This window comes from Canis aureus, chromosome 2 (assembly GCF_053574225.1).
Source record: "Canis aureus isolate CA01 chromosome 2, VMU_Caureus_v.1.0, whole genome shotgun sequence".
In the NCBI taxonomy this organism is placed as follows: Eukaryota; Metazoa; Chordata; class Mammalia; order Carnivora; family Canidae; genus Canis; species Canis aureus.
The window spans coordinates 19,263,984-19,286,154 of NC_135612.1; the positions used below are offsets into that span (position 1 = coordinate 19,263,984).

At 35.6% G+C, this 22,171-nt stretch overlaps 1 protein-coding gene across 21 annotated transcripts in view; it reads left to right on the plus strand.

The window, feature by feature from the left end:
- LOC144293967 (uncharacterized) overlaps positions 1-22,171 on the plus strand; it is a 1,010,193-nt gene that overhangs the window by 336,785 nt on the left and 651,237 nt on the right. For all 21 annotated transcript variants that reach the window (XM_077865362.1, XM_077865366.1, XM_077865384.1 and 18 more), the window contains 2 exons: positions 5,416-5,443; positions 5,929-5,977. Coding sequence is in view for 11 of the 21 variants with exons in the window: in XM_077865474.1 (XP_077721600.1) it covers positions 5,416-5,443; positions 5,929-5,934 (34 nt within the window). In the remaining 10 variants the exon portion in view is untranslated. The remainder of the gene's footprint in view (positions 1-5,415; positions 5,444-5,928; positions 5,978-22,171) is intronic.

Below are 22,171 nucleotides of genomic sequence, written 5' to 3' on the forward strand. Positions count from 1 at the left end.
AATTGTCTCGTTTTTGATGACATGATATTATGTATAGAAAACCCTAAAGACTCCATCAAAATGCTGTTAGAACTAAAAAATGAATTTAGGAAAGTTTTATATACAAAATCAATATATAAAAATCAATTGCTTTTCTATACACCAAAAAACAAATGGTCAGAAAGGAAAATAAAACAATTCCATTAATATAACATCAAAATGAATAAAATACTTACAAATAAATTTTACCAAGCAGATGAAAGAACTGTACATTGAAAACTATAAAACATTGATGAAAAAAATTGATGAAGTCACAAATAAATGGAAAGATATTATATGCTAATGGACTGGAAAAATTATAAAAATGTCCATACTACCCAAAGCGATCTACAGAGTCAGTACACTCCCCATCAAAATTCCAATGGCATATTTCAAAGAAATAGAACAAACAGTACTAAAATTGTGTATGGAATTACAAAAGACTGTAAACAACTAAAGTGATTTTGAGAAAGAAGAACAAAGTTGGAGGCATTGCACTTCCTAATATTAAACTATATTACAAAGCTCTACTAATCTAAACAGTATATTTATTGATATAAAAACAGATCATAGGTCAATCGAACAGAACAAAAAGTCCAGAAACAAACCCATGCATATTTAGTCAATTAAATTTTTTAAAGATTTATTTATTTATTTATTTGACACAGAGGAGAGAGAATGAGCATACCCAAGCAGAGGGAGGGGCAGAGAGAGGAGAGAATCTCAAGCAGACTCCCTGCTGAGTGCAGAGCCAGATGCTGGACTCCATCTTTTGACCCTGAGATCCTGACCTGAGCCAAAACCAAGAGTCAAAAGCTTAACTGACTGAATCATCCAGGCACCCCTTTAGTCAATTAATTTATGACGAAGGAGCCATGTATGTTCCATGGGTAAAGGATAGTCTCTTCAATAAATGGTGTGGGGAAACCGAACAGCCAGATACAAATGAATTATACTGGATCCTTTGTCTTATACCATACATAAAAATCAACTCAAAAGGGATTAAAGACTAGAATATAACATGTGAAACTACAAAACTTCTATAAGACAACAAAGGGGGCATGCTCCTAGACATTGATTGTAGCAATAAAGTCTTGGAATTGATACCAAAAGCAAAGGGAACAAAAACAAAAATAAATGAGACTACATCAAACCATAAAGCTTCTGTGCAAAAAAGTAAATGATCAACAAAATGACAAGGTGATCTATAGAGTGGGAGAAAGTATTGGCAAGCCATATGTCCAATATATGGATATATAACCATAACTAAATATGGTTAATATTTGAAATATACAAGGAATTTATACAACTGAATAGCAGAAACACAAATACACAATTAAAAAGTGGACAAAAGACCTGAATTGACATTTTTTCAGAGGAGGCATATAAATGGTCAACAGGTACATGAAAAAGGTACTGTTAACATTCAGTAAATGTCAGGGAAATGCAAGTCAAAATCACAATAAAATACCAATTTACACTTGTTAGGATGTCTATTACCAAAAGACAAGAGTTCACAAATGTTGGTGAGGCTATGGTGACAAGGAAACCCTTGTGTAACTAGTGGGATGCAAACTGGTACAACCATTGTGGAAAACAATATGGGTTTTCCTCAAGAAACTAAAAATAGAACTATCACATGATCCAGTAATCCCACTTTTGGGAATATATCCAAAGAAAACAAAATCACTATCTCAAGGAGATATCTGTATCCCCATATTCACTGCAGCATTATTCATAATAGCCAAGCTAGAAAAACAACCTTCATCAGATAAATGGATAAAAAGTTGTTGTGTCTGTACATATAATGGAATATTATTCAGTTATAGGAAAGAGGCCATAAATCCTCACAATCTGAGTCAGTTCTCAAGAATGAACCTGAAACCCATATTAATAGCAGTTTCATCCTTTCATTCACTCATTCATTCTTATCATTCTATAATACTTTTGAATTTTAATAGAATTCAAACTAAAGGAATTACATTCCAGAAATGGAATTTCAGTTAACTTCCAGTATGGGGTACAGGAAATGAAGGTATGCAAGATAACTGGTTCAAAGAGTAGCAAATCTACTTGTGATGACTTGATATCACAAGATATAAATGGTTTATTATTCTGCTCAAGAGAAGGTGTGTTGTGTATACTGGATGACACTGTCATCTTCATACTTACATGTTCATACATAATTAATGAATTTTAGGAACATGAAATTGTAAAATATTTTTATTTTTAAGAAACATATTAGTAGCAAATTATTGTAAATATCAATAGCCACATAAGGGGATCAAGGCAACTGAAAATATAATCTTATGCCTTTATCTCACAAAATGCAACTAAGAGGTGACACCAGAAGTAAAGTCTTTTAGGGAATTTTGTCAGTAAATTTGAGAGAAAACATTTCTTTCTTACTATACACCTAAAGGCTAGAAAAGAAATTAAGGTAGGTTTTATCAGGATGAGATTGCATGAAAAATTAAAATCTGACTTTTCATTTTGTTATAATCCTTTTCCTCAAACATACTTATGAATATGCTTTCTTACTCCTATCAGCTTAGAGCCAGCATGATTCAGACTTTGATGATTAAAGATATCATGGTGCTCAAGATTATCACAGAATATGAAGTGATCCTTATCCAGTAGTGCAGCTCTACATGTAATGGAAAAGAGGTTGAGCTGACTGACTATTGACACCCAGAACACCCTGGAAATAATGTGCTGATGTTATATGGTTTTATCATTGTGTGCCCTTTCTTAGAAAAATAGTATGCTTAGGCATAAAAGTGGTTCATAATTATAGGTGCTAATTAATGATCAAATAATTGAGAAAAGCTATTGTAGGTTTGTTGCAGTAGAGTACTTAGGGGCAAAGGATCCATGTAAGAGCAAATTAATTGCATTTTTAATACTCTTATTTATTTATTTTAAGATTTTTATTTATTTATTTATTCATGAGAGACACAGAGAAAGAGGCAGAGACATAGGCAGGGAGCCTGATGTGGGACTCCATCCCAGGACTCTGGGATCGTGGCCTGAGCCAAAGGCAGATGCTCAACCATTGAGCAATCCAGGTGTCTTGCATTTTTTATACTCTTTTAAAATCATGTTTTGATTCTGAACTTTCAGGGAACAAGTATCCCATTCCTAATTTCACAGTTATCATAAAATATTAATTTTTCTTTTTTTTTTTTCGCCTTTTGAGGCTTAATTTACAAAATTGACATATATTTGAAGTGTACTATGTGAAGATTTGTTACATTGTGAAAGGATTCCCACCATCAAGTTAGCACTTCCATCACTTCACATATTTACCTTTTCTTTTTTGGTGAGAACACTTAAGTTCTACCCTATTAGCAAATTTCAATTATACCGTATAGTATTACCAGCTATAGTCACCATGGTTTACACTAGATCTTCAGACTTTATTCATCTTAACTGAAAGTTGTGCCCTTATACCAGTTTCTTTCTACTTCCTCCACCCCAAAACCCCTGGCAACCACCATTCTACTGTTTCTGAGTAGTATAATTTTAAAAAAATTTTACATGATAGTGATACCATGCAGTGTTTGTCTTTTTCTGTCTGGTTTATTTTATTTAGCGTAATGTTTTCCAGTTTCATCCATGTAGTTGCAAATGGCAGGATTTCCCTTCCCCCCCCTTTTTTAAGGTTGATTGATTGATTGATTGAAGAGAGAGAGCATGAGCAGGGGAGAGGAGCAGAGGGAGAGGGAGAGAATTTCAAGCAGACTCCTTGCTTGAGCCCAGAGCTGATAGGGGGATTGATCGCATGACCTGAGCCACCTAAGCTGAAACCAAAAGTGAGGTGCTCAACGGACTTAGCCACCCTCGTGCCCCCTCCACTTTTTAAAAACAGAATTCATCCTGTTTCTCAAATAAAGTAAGTCAGACTAAGATTAGGAAGAAGAGAAATTCTAGGGAACATAGATTTACAAAAAGGGTAGCTTGAGGATTATTTGAGAAACAACTAGCCAAATACTCAATTTTTTAAAAGCCTTCATCTGAGTGGCCATGTTACTACATAAATGGCTATCGATTAAATATTAATTCTGGCAAATATATGCCATTTGTCATAGTGGGGGGGCAGTGTTTTCTGGATAGGGAAAGCTTCAGTATCAGCCTCTTGGGTTTGGACACTTATCTTTGCTAGACCCAATGTCCCTGTACCTAATTTCATTTCTCTTTTTCTTTTCTTTTCTTTTCTTTTCTTTTCTTTTCTTTTCTTTTCTTTTCTTTTCTTTTCTTTTCTTTTCTTTCTTTTCTTTTCTTTTCTTTCTTTTCTTTTTTCTTTTCTTTTCTTTTCTTTTCTTTTCTTTTCTTTTCTTTTCTTTTCTTTCTTTTCTTTTCTTTTCTTTTTTCTTCTTTTCTTTTTTCTTCTTTTCTTTTCTTTTCTTTTCCTTTTTTCTTTTCCTTTCCTTTCCTTTTCTTTTCTTTCCTTTCCTTTCCTTTCCTTTCCTCTCCTCTCCTCTCTTTTCTTTTCTTTTTTCTTTTCTTTTCTTTTTTCTTTTCTTTTCTTTTCTTTTCTTTTCTTTTCTTTTCTTTTCTTTTCTTTCTTTTCTTTTCTTTTTTTCTTTTCTTACCTAAATTCTATCTCATCCCTCTTTCTCTGGAAGAATAGAGTCCTTTGATAGTTTTCTCCAGAGCCCAGGAGGGAACATGCTGAAGGGAAAGAATACAAAATGGAGGAGCCCTGAAGCATTGTCTTCTTGAAGTCTCTACTTAACTTCCTCTTTCTCCCCCCATATCTTTTTTTTTTTTTTTTAAGATATATTCATTTATTTTAGAGAAAGGGATGTGGGAGGGGTAAAGGGAGAGAATCTTCAAGCAGACTCCCCACTGAGCATGGAGACCTCTGGTGGGCTCAGTCTCGACCCCTGAGTTCATGACCTGAGCTGAAACCAAGATTTGGATGCTCAACTGACTGAGCCACACAGGTGCCCATCCTGTATCTTTTTTTTTTTTTTTTAAAGATTTCATTTATTTATTCACAAGACACACACACACACACACACACACACACACACACACACAGAGGCAGAGACACAGGCAGAGGGAGAAGCAGGCTCCATGCAGGGAGCCCAATGCAGGACTCAATCTCAGGCCTCCCGGATCACGCCCCGGGGCGAAGGCGGCACTAAACTGCTGAACCACCCGAGCTGCCCCTGTTATCTTTTTTAATATAGAATTTGTAAAATCTCTTAATATCTCTCTCTTCTCAAAAGAAAAAAAAAAGACTTCTGGGTTTAAATTCATTTTATAGGTGACCTTTCTGATTTAATAGCTCATGAACAATGTAGCAATGAGTGTGACTTAGCTTAAGCTCCTATAACAAAATACCATAGACCGTGTGCCTGAAACAGCATCTATCATTTTTTCTTACAGTTTTGGAGCTGAGATGTCCAAGATCAAGGTGGGCATGTTTGGTTCTGGTGAGGACCTTTTTCCTGGCTTGCAGACAGTTGCCTTCTTCTTCTATCTTCATGTGGAGGGGAGGGATGAAGAGGAGGAAGCTCTAGTGTCTTTCTCTTCTTGTAATGGCACTAATCCCATTATGGAGGCTCCACTCTCATGAACTCACCTAAACTCAGTTACCTCCCAAAGGCCCCATCTCCTAATATCATCACAGCAGAGGTTAGGACCTCAGCCAGTATTTTAATTTGAGTGACCTTGTGTGTATACAGATGTGTCAAATATGTATAGCATGTAATATTTTATATAAATGTACATAGAATACATACAATATATTTTGTGTATAACTATATATAAATTTTTAGTGATATACATATATTTAAGGTCCTGGGACATGTTTGAATCAACTTGACTTTAACCCTATGGGATATAGGGGAGATTAAAGGTGGAAAAGCTGCTATTAAGAGAACTTCTTTGTCTTCCTAGTGTTGAACTATATCCACTTCCTCGTTTCCTGTTCTACTCTCAGCATTCGGTGAGTATTTTGAGTATCTATAGAATTATATTGGGCTTAAGGTTTCATTTTTAGTTCATTTTCCTAACCTTTTTTTCTTCTTTTCAAAATCTTTCCTTGTTTTGCTTTTCCTTTTCCATTTATTCTTACATTAAGTCTTTTTTTCCATAAGGAACAATTGTCAGCTTTGACTACTATTCTGTTTGCTACAGTGTCATCATAGGATAATAAGTCATGGATATGGATTTATTATCCCAGAATCTATTTCAAATCTTTGAATCTACTTGAAGTTTAATGTAGAAATCATCAACTCATTATGCCTTTCTTACACAGGTGAGTACTCAGAGAAATAAAATCACTTTCTGATTATCATATACTAGGATTAGAACTCTGTTTTCATGGTCCAGGACAATATTCTTTGCCTAGTCATTATTGCTATATTTCGTTTCTCCAAAACTTTTTTTTCTTCCAAAATTGACTTCTACTTCCATTAGGAAGCATTGAATTAAGTCTGAGGTTTAGGTGCAATTCTGCCTGGATAGATCAGGTTGGACTACATTAGTGATGAAAATTAGCACTTGTGTGTGCCTTGAGCTTAAAATAAGTCAAGGCTAATGGAAATCATCCAGTGGACCTAAAAGCAATTTAGCATTCCTTTCTGTTTTTGCTTTGGTTTTAAAAAGAATCTGTATATGCGGGGAGTTCTAAGTGGATCTAAAATAGGCAGGTTCTTGTAATTTCTGAAGCCACATTTTAAATATCAAACATGGCTGATAAAATGCAGTCTTATTTTCCATGGGATAGGGGTGTGAGACAGACACATATATTTCTATTTATTTCTGACCTCATTTTCTCTCATGTCCCTCATGCTTACTGCACTCTAGATATATTGGCCTTCTTACTGCTGTGTGTTCCCTTGTCTAGGGTCACATGGTTTATACTCTCATTTTCTTTAGGTGTCTGCTCAAGAGGCACTTCCTTAGAGACGCCTTTGTTGACCAAACTCTCTAAGGCACACTCCGATGCTCTAATTCCTTCTCCATGCTTTTATTTTTTAGACAGCATTTTTCATTAACAGGTTTTAATACAGTGGTTCATTTTTTTTTTCCCTGTCTTTTGACTAAACTGTAAGTTCCATGAGAATGGGGACTCAGTTTTTTTCTCTGCTTGCCTCTAGGGGCCCAGAACAGTGCCTGTACTGAGTCAGTCCTCCAAAAGACACTTTTAAACAGACAAATGATTTCAGGCATTTGTCCTCTCCATGTCACCTTCCTAGAGCACCTGCAGCCTGTGGAGACCTGTGCCTTTGAGGGAGTGCTGGTTGGAAGCTGAGAGACCTATTCTTTTTCCAAAACTTCTTTTTCTTTCAAAGAAGTTGAATCTGAAGAATTTTGTAACTTTGGATTCAGTTTTTTACTATCAAATTAAAGCTCCAACTGCTGCCAGGAAGGAGGGAAAGCCAGATTGGAGGGGGAGGAGGCGAGAGGTAGAAGAAGGGGAAGCAGAGAGTTGGGGGAGAAGATAGCTGAAGGATCCAGGAAACCTGAGGAGAGGCAACCAAAACCAATTAAAGTTAATGAACTACAGCTAAGCTTTTTATTTTAGTTGTTTTTTTTTCCCCCCTCACAGTATACCAGCCTCAACTTGGAACTATTTTTCTTGGAGAGATACTTGCAAAAAGTAGATTATTTCCTCCCTACCCCCACGCTTGGGGAAAAAAAATATAATATGACACTTTAATCAACAAAAGCATGAGGGTATGTTTTGTGCAGCTATCTAGTGGATGTGTCACTTGGCCTTCAGCCTCGGTCCTACCTCCCCCTGAATTCTGGCAAAATCCCAGAATGTCACAAATCCTGTTCTCCTCTAGCTTCGCATAAGCCGAGAGAAAGTCGGCCCTACTGAGTAGCTATCTGGAGACAGGAGGCGGAGGTCCAATTGTAGTATCTAATATTAGAAATAGAGACGCCTCCAATGGTTTTTGGCAGACTGAGCCTAGAAAGAGTGGCTCTGGCTCTCCCACTCAAACGTCTTAAATAGTTTATATATCTCTTTGATTAATTTGGCTGGAAACATGATTGCAGTTAATGTATTAGGTAGAAAAGTTTAGAGGAAAATTCTCATTTTAGTTATACCCATTTTCTAGAATAACTTATTCTGTCAATGCAGCTATCTTTAAATGACGAATGCTAATAATCATGAAACATCATATTTATTGAGTGCTCTTCATTAACCACAAAACCAAAAAATTTGAATATGAATGGAGTGTACTTCACTAACACTTTCTATTCATTCAACATTTTGGTCAAATATCACATTCAAACTTATGATTCCTTTCTAAAATACAAAAAATAGTATAAACAGATATGAATTACTTTAAACGACACTGAAAATCTGAGCTCTGGACACTCAGGTTTCCAATTTGAAATTGGTTTTCAAATACTCGGCTGTTTCCAATAATTTCTTCTTCAGCCTATTCTCTTTACCTCAGGCTTGAAATCAGAGTTTTGTCTATTTATTTCTCAGCTTCCTTTTTATTCCATTCATTTCTTTTTTGATTCCATATATATATATATATATATGTATATATATATACACACATATATATGGAATATATATATATGGAATATATATACATATATGTGTGTGTGTGTGTGTGTGTATATATATATATATATATATATATATATATATATATATATATAAAATTTGTCTTCTTTCATACAATTTAAGAATCCTAGAAGTAAGAGTGGTCTTACTCAATGTTTGGCTGGATGCTAACTCATCTTTCTGGCACCCCAGTTCCTTCTCCTCTATACTTAAAAATGCTGGGGTGCTTATTATTCCTTGAGGCAGCTCTTCCTTTGTTGGGAAAACCTCCTGATTAGAAAGGTAATCCTTGTGTCACTAAAAACATATATATTGAAACTTGTTTTAGTACATTAGTTTTCCTCATTTGGTGATTCATTCACTCACTCATTGATACATGCATTTAATAATTATTTAGTTATTTGTTGAGATTCTACCATTGTTGGGGCTACACTAGCTCAGGGCCCTGGAGTATACAAAATTAGTCCATTCTGGTATACACCATCTTTCTTTTTCTTATAGTTGGAAAGAGAAAAAACTACATTCGTGAATATAAATATCCTCACTTCTACTTTTGCTGACACAATATAATTTTAAAATATTCTGATTTTTTAAAGATTTTATTTGTTTATTTGGGATTGAGGGAGAGAGAGCACAAGTGGAGAGGAGGATCGGCGGGAGAGGGACAAGGGACAAGCAGACTCTCCACTGAACAGGGAGCCAAACATGGGGTTTGGGCTTGATCCCAGGACCCTGAGATTAGAACCTGAGCCACCCAGGCACCCCTCCATTCTGTTTCTGATTACTGCCTTCTGAAAAGCCTTTGTATGTTGATATCCCTCTTAAAATGTACACTCAAATAGGGGGGATCTTTTTTATTTAAAACTGGTAAAACTGTTGCTTTCCACAGTTGAATACATGCCTTCTCTTAATATCGCTTTTCCCCCCATACATTTCAGTGTTGTTCATTATTTACTTAAATTATCTCAAAACTTGAGATTTTGAAATTGAGATGAAGTGCAGTTAAGTTAGGAGTTCATCTTCTGCATGGATGTGTATGTGTGTCTGAGAGAGAGAGAGAGAGAGAGAGAGAGAGAGACGAAGGGAGAAGGAGGGAAAGGGAGATTAACTCCATTTTTCTTTTTCTTTTTCCATATTAAAGTTTACCTTGTCAAAGAATTATTCTCCCTACCTATATAAAGAGTGTTTATAAATAATGTAAACTAGACAGACATTTTTATTTACCAATAGAAAAAACATGACAGACAATTCACAAAAAAGTGAATGAAGATGACCAATAAACATGCAAAACTCCAGCCCTTGTAATAAAAATGTGAATTGAAATCTCACTAAAATAAATATTTTTAGCCCATCAAATTGCCAAATGGTGGTTGGTTGTTTTCAAATTTTAATTTAACACTTATGGTAAGGAAAGATACAAGCTTTCATTTATTACTGGTTTGGGTATAAATATAGAGGAAGGATTGAACATTAGTAACATTTTGTGAATCATAAGGAAATAAATGAGTAATAAGATTAATGATTTGTTCCCCAAATTGTCCAGTGTTATTTACAACAACATTTTAAATTATTTAGACATCCAACAGTAGGGAAATGGTTAAATGCATCATAATAGCATTAATGAAACATTATGCAGTTATTTAGTATCATTTTCAAAAAATATTTAATGACATAAAGGATGCTTTCATTGTAATTTTAAGTGAAGAAAGTATTCAAGTATATATAGGCTGTAACTTTTATAAGTTCAAGAGTATTTGTCTGTTTTATTTATAGCTGACTGTCCCCAGTGCGTAGAATAGTGCCAGGCACTGGCAGGCATGCTGTACATATTTGCTAAATCATGAATGAATGCGCAGTATGTTTCCACTTAAAAATACACATACACATATATACACACAATTAAGAAAAAACATCAAAATACTAGCAATGTCAATCTCTATGTTGGTCATTATGTTTTATTTTTATATTTTCAGTAATTTCCAAATTTTCTATAGTTTATAATCAGGCAAAATTTATTGAACCAGTAGCCTTGTTATCTTCCACCAGCAATTCCAACTTGTAAAAATATCCTTCATTTCTGCTTCTATAGTTCAATTCTGAAGCCATGTCCAATAATTTGGCATATTTGCCTTTCTAGTGCATACTGAGCAGGATGGAATCCTTTACAGTATAAGATCATTCTCTCCAGTTTGAATCCACTTTGAAATAATGATCTAAATGATTTTAAACCCACCTCCTGTCAACTGTTTTAGAATGTGTGATCAACCCATACCCTTCTGTTTTGTTCATGATGATTCACTGTAGAATGTTGCTAGTGGCTTCTTGGTAGCAAAGACCTGCATCCTGACCTGCATATCTACTGGACTTCTCAGAAAAAGAAATAAGGTTAATTTGATTTGGTTTGATCTTAGTGATCCTTTCAGTCTCATGACCTAAATATTTGAAAATCAGTTTCAGAATTTTGTCTGTATAATGTCAAATTTGTGTTCCTCTTCTAAGATCTTCATTTTTTAAGATGAATAAAAACATCTGCTTGTCTTCTGAGTAGCACCTAGATACCCTGACACCGCGGTCCTTTTGAATTCCCCAAAGATAGATTGACTTTAACATCTGCAAGGGCAGCCCCGGTGGCACAGCGGTTTAGCGCCACCTGCAGCCTGGGGTGTGATCTTGGAGACGTGGGATCGAGTCCCACGTCGGGCTCCCTGCATGGAGCCTGCTTCTCCCTCTGCCTGTGTCTCTGCCTCTCTCTGTCTCAATAAATAAATAAAAAAAATCTTAAAAAAAACCTGCAATTGTTAATTAAGTTGCTTCTCCCAGAAAACTTTAGATATGCCTTCCAGTTTGCCAAGATGTTGTTCTTTAGATTTCAATGGTTACATACATTTTAAAGGGCATGGTGTTTTCTTACTATGCCTTTGCATTTTTCATTTTCTATTTTAGTACTTACTTTGCATTTTCCAGTAGAAGGTCATTCTCCTTGATTAAGGTACCTTTGTTCTTGCTTCCCTATGACTAGTAACAATAACACCGTTATCTCCTGAGATTATTCTTTAACCTCCTGGCTGAATTTTCTATGCCATAATCTATATATCCACCAAGTGGGGGAATATTTTTTTTTAACTTTCCATCTTAAAATAATTAAAAATTTCAGAAATACTGAAAAAATAGTACAAGTGTTTAAGGATACACTCAGCTTCCCTGAGTAGTAATCATTTCCCCACCACCTTTCTTAAGCTGTTTGAGAATAAGTACAGGTATGGTGTCCCTTTACATCTAAATGCTTCTGTGTATTTCTAGAAAGAAAAGGAGAGGAGGAGAGGGGAGGGGAAGGGAGGAGAGGAAAGGAGAGGAGAGGAAAAAAGAAAGGAAAAAGGAAAGGAAATGAAAGGGGATAGGAAAGGGGAATGGAATGGAATGGAGTGGAGTGGAATGGAATGGAATGGAATGGAATGGAAAGGAAAGGAAAGGAAAGGAAAGGAAAGGAAAGGAAAGGAAAGGAAAGGAAAGGAAAGGAGAAACCAAGAATATCCAGAGTATAGTTCTATAAATCAGGAAATTGACAGTGATACTGATAGGGTTCAGAACATATTACCCCAGAATTTGGCACCTTGGCATATTGAATATCTTAAAATGAGCGAGTTTGAGAAAAAGGTAGAAGCAGAAAGATAATTGACCTCTCTCCCTTCTTGCCTTTCTTTTCTGAAAGATGGTAAATATTCCCTGTGTAGGTACATTCCCAGCACTGGAAGGAGGGAAGACATTCATATTACTGGAGACAGGAAATTAACAAATCTTGATAAGCTAACCTTTTTCTTCCTAGAAACTTCTTCACCATTCACTTCCTCTAGCACAAAGCCTTTGTCTTGTCAATTGTTCATAAATTTATGGCTTCTTTGTCTAAAAGGTATGAAAGTTTCCGTAGGTCTCATTCTCTTGTGAAGGCTCTCATGTACATGTAAAAATACAGTAAAATTTGTATACTTTTCTCCTGTTAATCTGTCTTTGTTAGTTTCATTTTCTGACTCAGCCAGGGATCCTAAGAGGAGATCAAGGAAAACTTATTCCTTCCCTAAATCCAATCTAATATTCTTATAATAAAAATATATAATAAATGATAGTAAAGAACATATTCAAATATTGCCAGTTTTCCTAGTCATGTTTATAGCAAATTATTATTATTTTTCTGATCTGGGATCTCATGTTGCATTTAGTTGCCATATCTCTTTAGTCTCCCTTATTCTGGAATAGTTTCCAGTCTTCCTTTGTTTTTCATGACCTTGATGTTTTTAAGAAGTGCAAACTAGTTATATTGTAGCGTGTCTCTCCATTTTGGTTTGTCTGATATTTCTTCATGATTAGATTTAGGTTATGCATTTTTAGCAGGAATACCACAGACGTGATGTGTCCTTCTCAGGAGGCATTTGATGTCCATTTGTGCCATTACTGGTGAATTAACTTTGATCATTTGGTTAAGGTGGTGTCTGCCAGGTTTCTCCCATAAAGTTACTATTTCCCCCTTCATAATTAATAAGTATCTTGTGGAGAGATACTTTGAGACTTTGTAAATATCCTGTCTCATCAAATATTCACCCTTTAGTTTTAGTATGCATTGATGATTTGTGCCTGAATCAAATAGTATCACAATGATTATTTCCATATAATGAATTTGTTAATTTGTTGTCTTTTTATTTTTAAAAAAATTTTTAAAAAGATTTTATTTATTTATTCATGAGAGACACACAGAGAGACAGAGACAAAGACAGAGATAGAGACATAGGCAGAGGGAGAAGCAGGCTCCATACAGGGAGCCCGATGTGGGACTCAATCCTGGGACTGTAGAATCATGCCCTGGGCTGAAGGCAGGGCTAAACGGCTGAGCCACCCAGGCATCCCTTGATATCTTTTTATTTATTAGCTGTACTTTTATTTAAGGATGATCTTTTAATTCCCCCCTTTAATTAGGTATTATTATATTAGAATGGCCTCATAGATTCTTATATTCCATTTAATTCAATGAGTTATATGCTGTTACTATCATTATTTATTTTGATGTACAGTTTGTCTCAGATTGGCCAGTTAGAGCCCATTGAAACTGTATGTGTGTGTGTGTGTGTGTGTGTGTATCTTGACATGTTCTCATTTGAGGGCAAGACAAAAATTCTTTCTGTCTGGACTCAAGATATTCTAAAAACATTTTGTATTTTCCCAGTCCCAACCCTGGCATCAGCCAATTAGCCAAGAAGCTCAGTTTCCTGTAATATAGAATGATTTTTAAAAACCAAGGTATAAATGCTAAGTGTGGTCATTGCTTTTGGAGTATTGTTGCCTCTAGGTTTTTTTTTTTTTTTTTTTCAGGAGGCACAACACATTATTATGTATGTATAATGTACACATACTTATATCTATTTCATTATCTATATCTATTTATATTGATATCTCTAGTTCAAAGTCAACATCAGAGTTCCTTTCTTTCCATATATTTAACTCTGTTCTTAGACAATGAAAAATCTGGCTGGCTATCTTTATTTTGATATGTCCGAGAAGGCCAGCTTTTCTACTTAAAAAATTCTGACAAGAATTTTCAGGGTTTTTGAAAAAGAGAGAGAGAGAACATGTGAATGAGGGGAGGGACAGAGTGAGACAGAGAGAGATTCTCAAGCAGACTCCCTGCTAAGTGTGGAGCCTGATGTAGAGCTCAATCTCATACCCTGAGATCATGACCTGAGCTGAAATTGAGTCAAACGCTTAACTGACTGAGCTGCTCCGGTGCCCTGACAGTTTTCTGCTCTAAATTAAATCACTGAAAACAAGGCAGAATGAAGAAGTTATAGTACATTGAGTATAATTATTGGGAACACAGAATTTCCTGTATATTTTCCTTCTCTCTCTCTCTCTCTCTCTCTCTCTTTCACTCTCACTCTCTCTCTTTTTCCCCAAAAGAGAGAAGATGAGGAGGGCAGGGAGAGAGGAAGACAGAGAATCTTAAGGAGGCTCTTTGCCCAGTGTGGAGCCTGACATGGGGCTTAATCTCATGACCTGAGCCAAAATCAAGAGTCAGATGCTTAACTGACTGAGCCACTGAGGCACCCCTCCCACTCCCTTTTAATGTAATGCCCCTCTTACTCCCTGCCATACTTTCTTTCTTTTTTTTTTTTAACCTTGACCTTTTTAAAGATCCCTATACTAGGAATATCTTGATTATCTTCATATAGTGGTCTTAATTCACTACTGGGGTGGGGGGGGTATCTTTCCCTATTGAATAGCTGGTTTGAGTCTTTGAGCTGTGTATGCTGTGAAGTCAGCAGTAATAGACCATAGGCAGTGGGAGCACCCAGACCAGGCACAAGTAGTAAGAGGAGATATGATTGTAAAGAATTGTAAAACAATGAAACCAAATAAAATCAGTCTCATTATATTATATTCATGGATCAGAAAATTTAAACATTTTTAGTGATAAAATAGTCTTCCCTGCTGGAGTGGCATATTCCTGTCTTGTCCCACTGGTATATCGCTCAAGGTTAATCACATTGATCCAGCTGACACTGCATGAATTTATTGCTAGACTATGCCATTGTCACTATGTTCTATGTGCTTTCAAACTAATGTTTCATATTTATTTAAACTTTCTAGTGGAAAATTTATTTCTTTTTTTCAAATTGATTATACTTTTAATGCAGTAAATAAATTGCTGCAACTTTTATTTCTCAGATGTGAATGATAGACTGCTCCTTTTTAAAAAGAAAAAACGTTCTTGGGGCACTTGGGTAGCTCAGTCAGTTAGGTGTCTGTCTCTTGGTTTCACGGCTCAAGTCAGGATCTTATGGGTCCTGCTGGGCTAACACTCACTGAGGAATCTGCTTGAGATTCTCTCCCTCTGCCCCTCCCCTCATTCTTGCATGAGCATGCCCTCTTTCTCTTTGCCAAATAAATAAATAAATCTTAAAAAGAAAAAAAGGAAGACATTCTCATAATTCATTGGGATGTACATCCTTGAACCCTAGTTTAGGAAAGAATGACAAGCACATATTCAGGGATGCCTGGGTGGTTCCATCAGTTGAATGTTTGACTCTTGCTTTTGGCTCAGATCATGATCTTAGGGTCCTGAGATGGAGCGCCTCCCCCCCCACACACACACATTTGGCTCCACCCTGGGAGTGGAGTCTCTTGAGAATCTCTTTCTCACTCTCCTCCTCCCTCACCCCTTTAACACATGCTTTCTGTCTTAAATAAATAAATAAAATCTTAAAAAAAGAAAAACATGTTCAATTTTTTTTAAAGATTTTATTTATTCATGAGAGACAGAGAAGGGGGCAGAGACACAGACAGAGAGAGAAGCATGCTTCGTGCAGGAAGCCCAGTGTGGGACTCGATCCTGGGACTCTGGGATCACACCCTGAGCAAAGGCAAATGCTCAACCAGAGCCACCCAATGTCCCCATGTTCAATCTTTGAAAACAATCTATTCAACTGTGAATGATCATCTCAAAGAAATTTCTTTATAATTGGCTAGTTTTGTTTTGTTTTTAAATTAATCATCACAGTGACAAATAATATAGAAAGAAAATATTCTATGGATGTTTTGATTATTCAGAATACATTCTCAGATCCCAGTTTGAAAATCCTGGGCTATATTTTTATTTATTTATTTATTTTAACATTTTTTTTTTTAATTTTTATTTATTTATGATAGGCACACAGTGAGAGAGAGAGAGAGGCAGAGACACAGGCAGAGGGAGAAGCAGGCTCCATGCACCGGGAGCCCGACGTGGGATTCGATCCCGGGTCTCCAGGATCGCGCCCTGGGCCAAAGGCAGGCGCCAAACCGCTGCGCCACCCAGGGATCCCTGGGCTATATTTTTAAATTGTCCTCCTGTGTCATTAAAAAAAAAAAAATCTCACTTTTTTTGTTTGTTTGTTTGTTTGTTTTTGGTAAAGATGCTTTGGATCTGAGAACATCTGCAGCAGTCTGAAGCATGTTTTCTCCAGCACTGTGCTTGAATCTTTCTGTAGATATCAGACATCCTCACAGATTCTGTGATGTATTAGTTTTACTCAACAAACAACATTTATACCTCTGTCTTGAGTAGTGTCAAGCTGAATTGAAAACATGGTCAGCTTTGTTAGTATCCTTAAATTCCTCTTTTAAAATTAAGAGTCCATAATAAGAGATTGAGTCATGATAGAAACCATTTTAGAATAAGTGACTGTGACTATTAACATTTTGGAAGAGATGCACTCAACCTATGGTAAGAAGCAGGTCCAGGTTATGTCTTCTCGCTCACTTTAGGAAAGCACTCTGTGAATAATATCTAGAACCTGTCTTCCAGATAGGAAACAAAAATTCCAGATAGAAGACTTCTTACTTCCTATACCATAAATTGAAGAATTGATATTCAAAAATGATAAACTGAATTCCCCCAAATTAAGCTCCTTTCTTCTTTATGCTTTTATGAAAATAGAACTCTTTGAAGCCATCTGGGGCCCTTAAGTGCTCTTTTGCAATAAGAATAAAAATGAATCATTATTATATTTATTGGTAAAAACGTATTAACTAGAACTTTGATAAATTTGAGAATTTATTTCATTTGTTTTTTTTTTCCCCAAGATTTTATTTATTTATTCATGAGAGACACACACACAGAGAAGCAGAGACATAGGCAGAGGGAGAAGCAGGCTCCCTATGGGGATCCTGATGCAGAACTCAATCCCAGGACCCCAGGATCACAACCTGAGCCAAAGGCAGATGCTCAACCACTGAGCCACCCAGGTGCTCCTATTTTGTTTTTGGTTAGAGGTAGAGCTTACCTTGAATATCTATCTAAAATGGATGTGTACAGTGTAAATTCTTCATAGCATTTTAAAATGCTACTTAATTAAAAATGCTCAAAGAGTTTACAACATTGGATGCCAGTGGAGGCTGTTGAAACAAAGAATTTGTACTAATTCCCATCAACTTTCTTTTTCTCCCCCCACCCCCCCCTTTTTTTTTTTTTTTTTTTTACTTAGTAACCTGCATGTTTTACTGCCTAAAGACCTGGGTTCTAATCTAATTCTATTAACAAGGTTTGTCAGGTTGTGGAATTTATTTAATCTCTCTCAAACTCCATTTAATTGTGTAAAGTAAAAATGTGAATGTCTCCTCAGGCCATCTCACAATAATATTCAGAGATCAAATGAGATTAATGCATTTGAAACTGCTTTGTAATTTGCAAAGCAGTATATAAATTTGTTTTATTTTTATTATTACATGTGCAAAATATTTTGTGGGCTCCGTCTATTTTTGAATTTACTACCTCCTAAAAATGTTTATCTAGAACAGTGTTTCTTAAACAAGAGCATGCATCAGAATAACCCAGAGGGCTTGTTAAAACAATTTGCTGTGAAGTCCCAGATTTCTGATTAGATAGATCTGGGGTGGGGCCTGAGATTTTGCATTTCCAACAGCTTCCCAGGAGATACTGCAATTGCTGGTCCAGAAACTACACTTTAAGGACCACTAATCTAGAATTCAGGGCTGTGTTTTTCATATATACCAAATACCTAGTAAATAATATCATGATGTTTATCCTGTTAAGTACTTGTTACACTTTCCTTCTTGAGTTTTGTCTCCATTTCCAATAAAATAATAGCTCCACTGAATTAGACTCAGAAGTGTTAATAATTTATGATAATCTATACTGTGTTTTCTGCTGGAACTTCTTAGTTCTGATTGTGAGACTATTCTCAGTTGTGCAGATTCCGTGGCTGAGCGTGTTTGTCCCGATAGTTACTGCCATCTGAACATAGTAGTGAGTCTGTAAATAGGCACTTTACTTCTTTTGTGTGCATGTAAATTTTTAAATTAAAAAAATCATAAAACACTCATTCTTTTCTTAAAATTCATATGCTTTCCAAAACAGGTGATTTAAACCACAGTTGAGAATGGCAGAACTTCATTACTCAAAAATGGTTCCCTACACGTATATAAAGAATGCATATTTTGTGAATTAAGTTATTTTCAGAATATCTTGCTTTTTCACACTTGTGGGAGGCCATATATATTATAATAAATCTCTGGAAAAATAATGGTAAGTTTCTCTGAAAATGAATGGACCATTAGAATAGAAATTATTAATAAAGGAGAAAGGACAGTGTTGATGACAAATGAAAGTGAAATATACCTGGGTTTCTGCAAGATGGAATAGCAGCATGTAGAAGGGATCTACTTAAATTATGTGTCATTGACCTTAAAATTAATTTAAATGTACTGTGTTTATTTTCCATAAAGTGATCCTAAACATACTAAGAGCAAAACTACTTGGATAGTAACTTTTGTTTAAGTTTTCTATTTAAAAACCAGATTCTAAGATCAAGGCTTTCAGGAAGCTGGCTAAATTGAATGATTTCTTTTTTCCTTTCTGTATGTATTGTTTTACCAGGGACAGATTCCTTCTTAAATTAGACTAGTTCTTTTCATACAGTGTCTTCAGGAAGTATAGTTGGACCAAATGGCAAGAAATATCAGCCAGAGAGTTTATGCATGTTGAAATGTATGGCTAAGAAAATACATTTTGGCTATATTTATGGCTTTGAAGGAAAAATATCCCTTCCGGTTCTCTACCCTTAGCATGAATCATCAAAGGGAGCTCAAAAAAGTAATGGTTGAAAATATTACAAATGTTCACAGAGTATGTGATGGTCTCTTGAGGTTTATGTCACAGTTGCCAGGCACTTCGGGAGTGCATGACCACCTCACACAAACATTATGTAAAATACTGGGAACATAAAAACCACCTGTTTTAAACAAAGATTGATGAATTTGAAATGATTTTGACTTCATTTCAGAAATTATATTTCTTAGACAAGAGGCTTAGGTTATTGTAATTTGAGCTTTGTTTTTGGCAAACCTCAGATGGCAAAGATTAGAATCTGGTAATTCATCTTTGTTAAACCATTTTGGAAATTATCTCAATGGAGTATGACTATACTACCTTAATCTAGGGAGTGGTCACTATACATGATAGTTATACATTGCAGTTTGAATTGCAAAGTGATAAAATTCATTCTTCAAAGAAGATGCTTCCCCTTTCCAATTTATGAAATAGAAACTTAGTTATTATAACTCCAAACCCATAATATCCCCCAGATTTCTCCTGCTGAAAAAACTGCCCCTTGTTCCAAGGCACTCAACTTAATGAAGGTCTGCAGGTAAAAATCAAGAAATGTATTGAAACCAGGGGAATGAGCCATATTTAGAATGCCAAGCAGAATTACACAAAAGGTACAAACCAAAGAATCCCTGCAGAGTTACAGAGGAGGAGAATCTGGCCTGTGGCTCAGGTTAGAAAGCAAAACATGAAACAGAGAAACAAGTATCATCTGCTGTGCGATAATGAAGAAAGAAGTTATGTAATGGCAGCTGAAGACTGTTTTTATTGTTCTCACTTAGATGTTGGGTCCAAGATTCTCAATCTGTTCTCGAATATTTTTTAAAAGCAGGTAATTACTAGGACTTGTGACCCCCTGTTAACAAAGTGGCAGGATCTCACAGACATCAATCTTTCCTGGTGAATTATTGTTTGAAAGGAAAATCTGACTTGAAGTGGATTTTCACTTAATTTTTTTACCCGACTTTGTAAAAAAAATTGTAATATCTCTAGGCATGAGACTGGTGCTTAAATATCTTTGTGTTTTTCTTTTCCACAAAGAAATGGTTCCCTTCTATATGTGTGATTAGATATTATATCTTATGACATATCATTTTAAATATCACAATTTGAGCATATGTCTGCTATTCCTCTTCTTAGAGTCTCCTTCTTTTCCATGTAATTTCTTTTAAAATTTGGGTGACATGTACTATTGCCTGGTTGACAAAGAAAATGAGTTAGAAGGCATCTTTCTTGATTACTACACAAAGATGAATAAAGGTAAATGATTTGTGCATGTGTATTCCGTGTTTGATGATAAATGTCAAAGGCCCATTTTCTGCTTCCCTTTCTCTGCACTAATAATGCTCACTATCAACTTTCTGAACTTAGAATTAACCTTCAAGGCAATTCATTACGGGAATCAGAGCTACCTATTACCGAGGCACCATTGATTAAATCATAACCAGATTGGTCTAGGGCCTTAGTTCAGTTACTTCATTGGCAAAATTTTGGTTTAACTCTTTCATGGTTACTTATATTTATATTTGTAATTTAGTAGGTACTTGTGAAAAATAAAGAAAGTTCAAAAGTTGGTATTTAAATACTCTGTCAGTACCTTCAAATTTTGCCTTTGGGTCATTAATATTCTAAACATCTATTACATCAAAGGTAAATGGGCTTCATTATGTCTATTCTGAATTGACTCTGTAATTTTCATTTCTGTCTATTTTTCTGTCTGCACTAAATTGGGTTGATATGTACACCTCCCATTCTCCTTCACATTTAAATTAAATTCCCTAATTGCAAAATTTAAAATTAGGCCTGTCCTATTTTTGATTTTAAATGTCAGATTCTTGAGAAGACACTGGCCTAATGGGCCTGTTAGTAATCACTCAATCAATCTATACAAGTTTTCCTATTTTTATTGTGTCAGTTTATTCGGAGTATTAGAACTTCTCCCCTTCTCTGAAGTTGAGTATCCCTTCCACGGTGTTTAGTATTGATCTGTGCTTTGTTCACTTTCTTCTTATGGCATTTGAGAAGGACCAATGAGGAGCAATTAGATCACGATCCCTCAATTGTGGTTAAAACAGATTAGGTGTTCCCAATTACTGTTCTGATAGTAATTCTCAAAGGTTGGGGCTCATCTTGTGAAGTTTTCTCAGGTCCTGCCAGTCATTGTCAGGAGCTTTTAAATAGAAACGCTTTTTAACGCTTCAGAAGTTACCGAAAAAAATCTAAAAAACCATGCATTTTTCTTTTGTTGTCTCTTTAGGTTTTTTGCTGCTAACTTGTGCCAAGATATATAAATGGAATAGTTTAGCTAAGAGAATTTATCTGAAGTTTGAAAAGTCTCCTGCCCCATGACAATTTCCTTCTCATTTTGTGATTGAGTTGGGACAGAAAATAAAAGATAGGGAAGCAAAGGATCTCTTTTAGCTAATACAGTTGAACCACCAGAGAGCAGTTGATTCCTTAAGAGAACTTCCCCGACTGTTTTATGGCTTGAGACCCAGAAACTCAAACACTTTGGGAAAGGGGATTTAGACCTGCTGAGATTGAGGAGGAATGCCTGGAATTCTTAAGAACAGATCATATCTGGTCTCCATAATTTATAGAAATGGAAAAGTAAACTGAATTCTAGAATAAGTTACTATATTTTGGAATTTGCAAAGAACTGAGGCTATCATATTAATATCTGTGAAAGGTACAGTAAAGATTAGTCCTAATTTGAAGGGACTTCCCTGGTTTAGCACTGAAAGTCCCTTGTTCTAGGAACTTCCTTCTGTCCGGGGCAAACCAGAACAGTTGGTCACCCAAGGAAGGGACATGGGAATAGTTTAGCCACTTTTTATTCTCTTTCTTTTGCTGGGCTTCCCTTGAAGTGAGTGCAGATATGTGCATTAAGCATTCATCATCATTATTTGAGTACAGATATGCATGTTATATTTCCCTTTTACTGAACTGATTTTTAA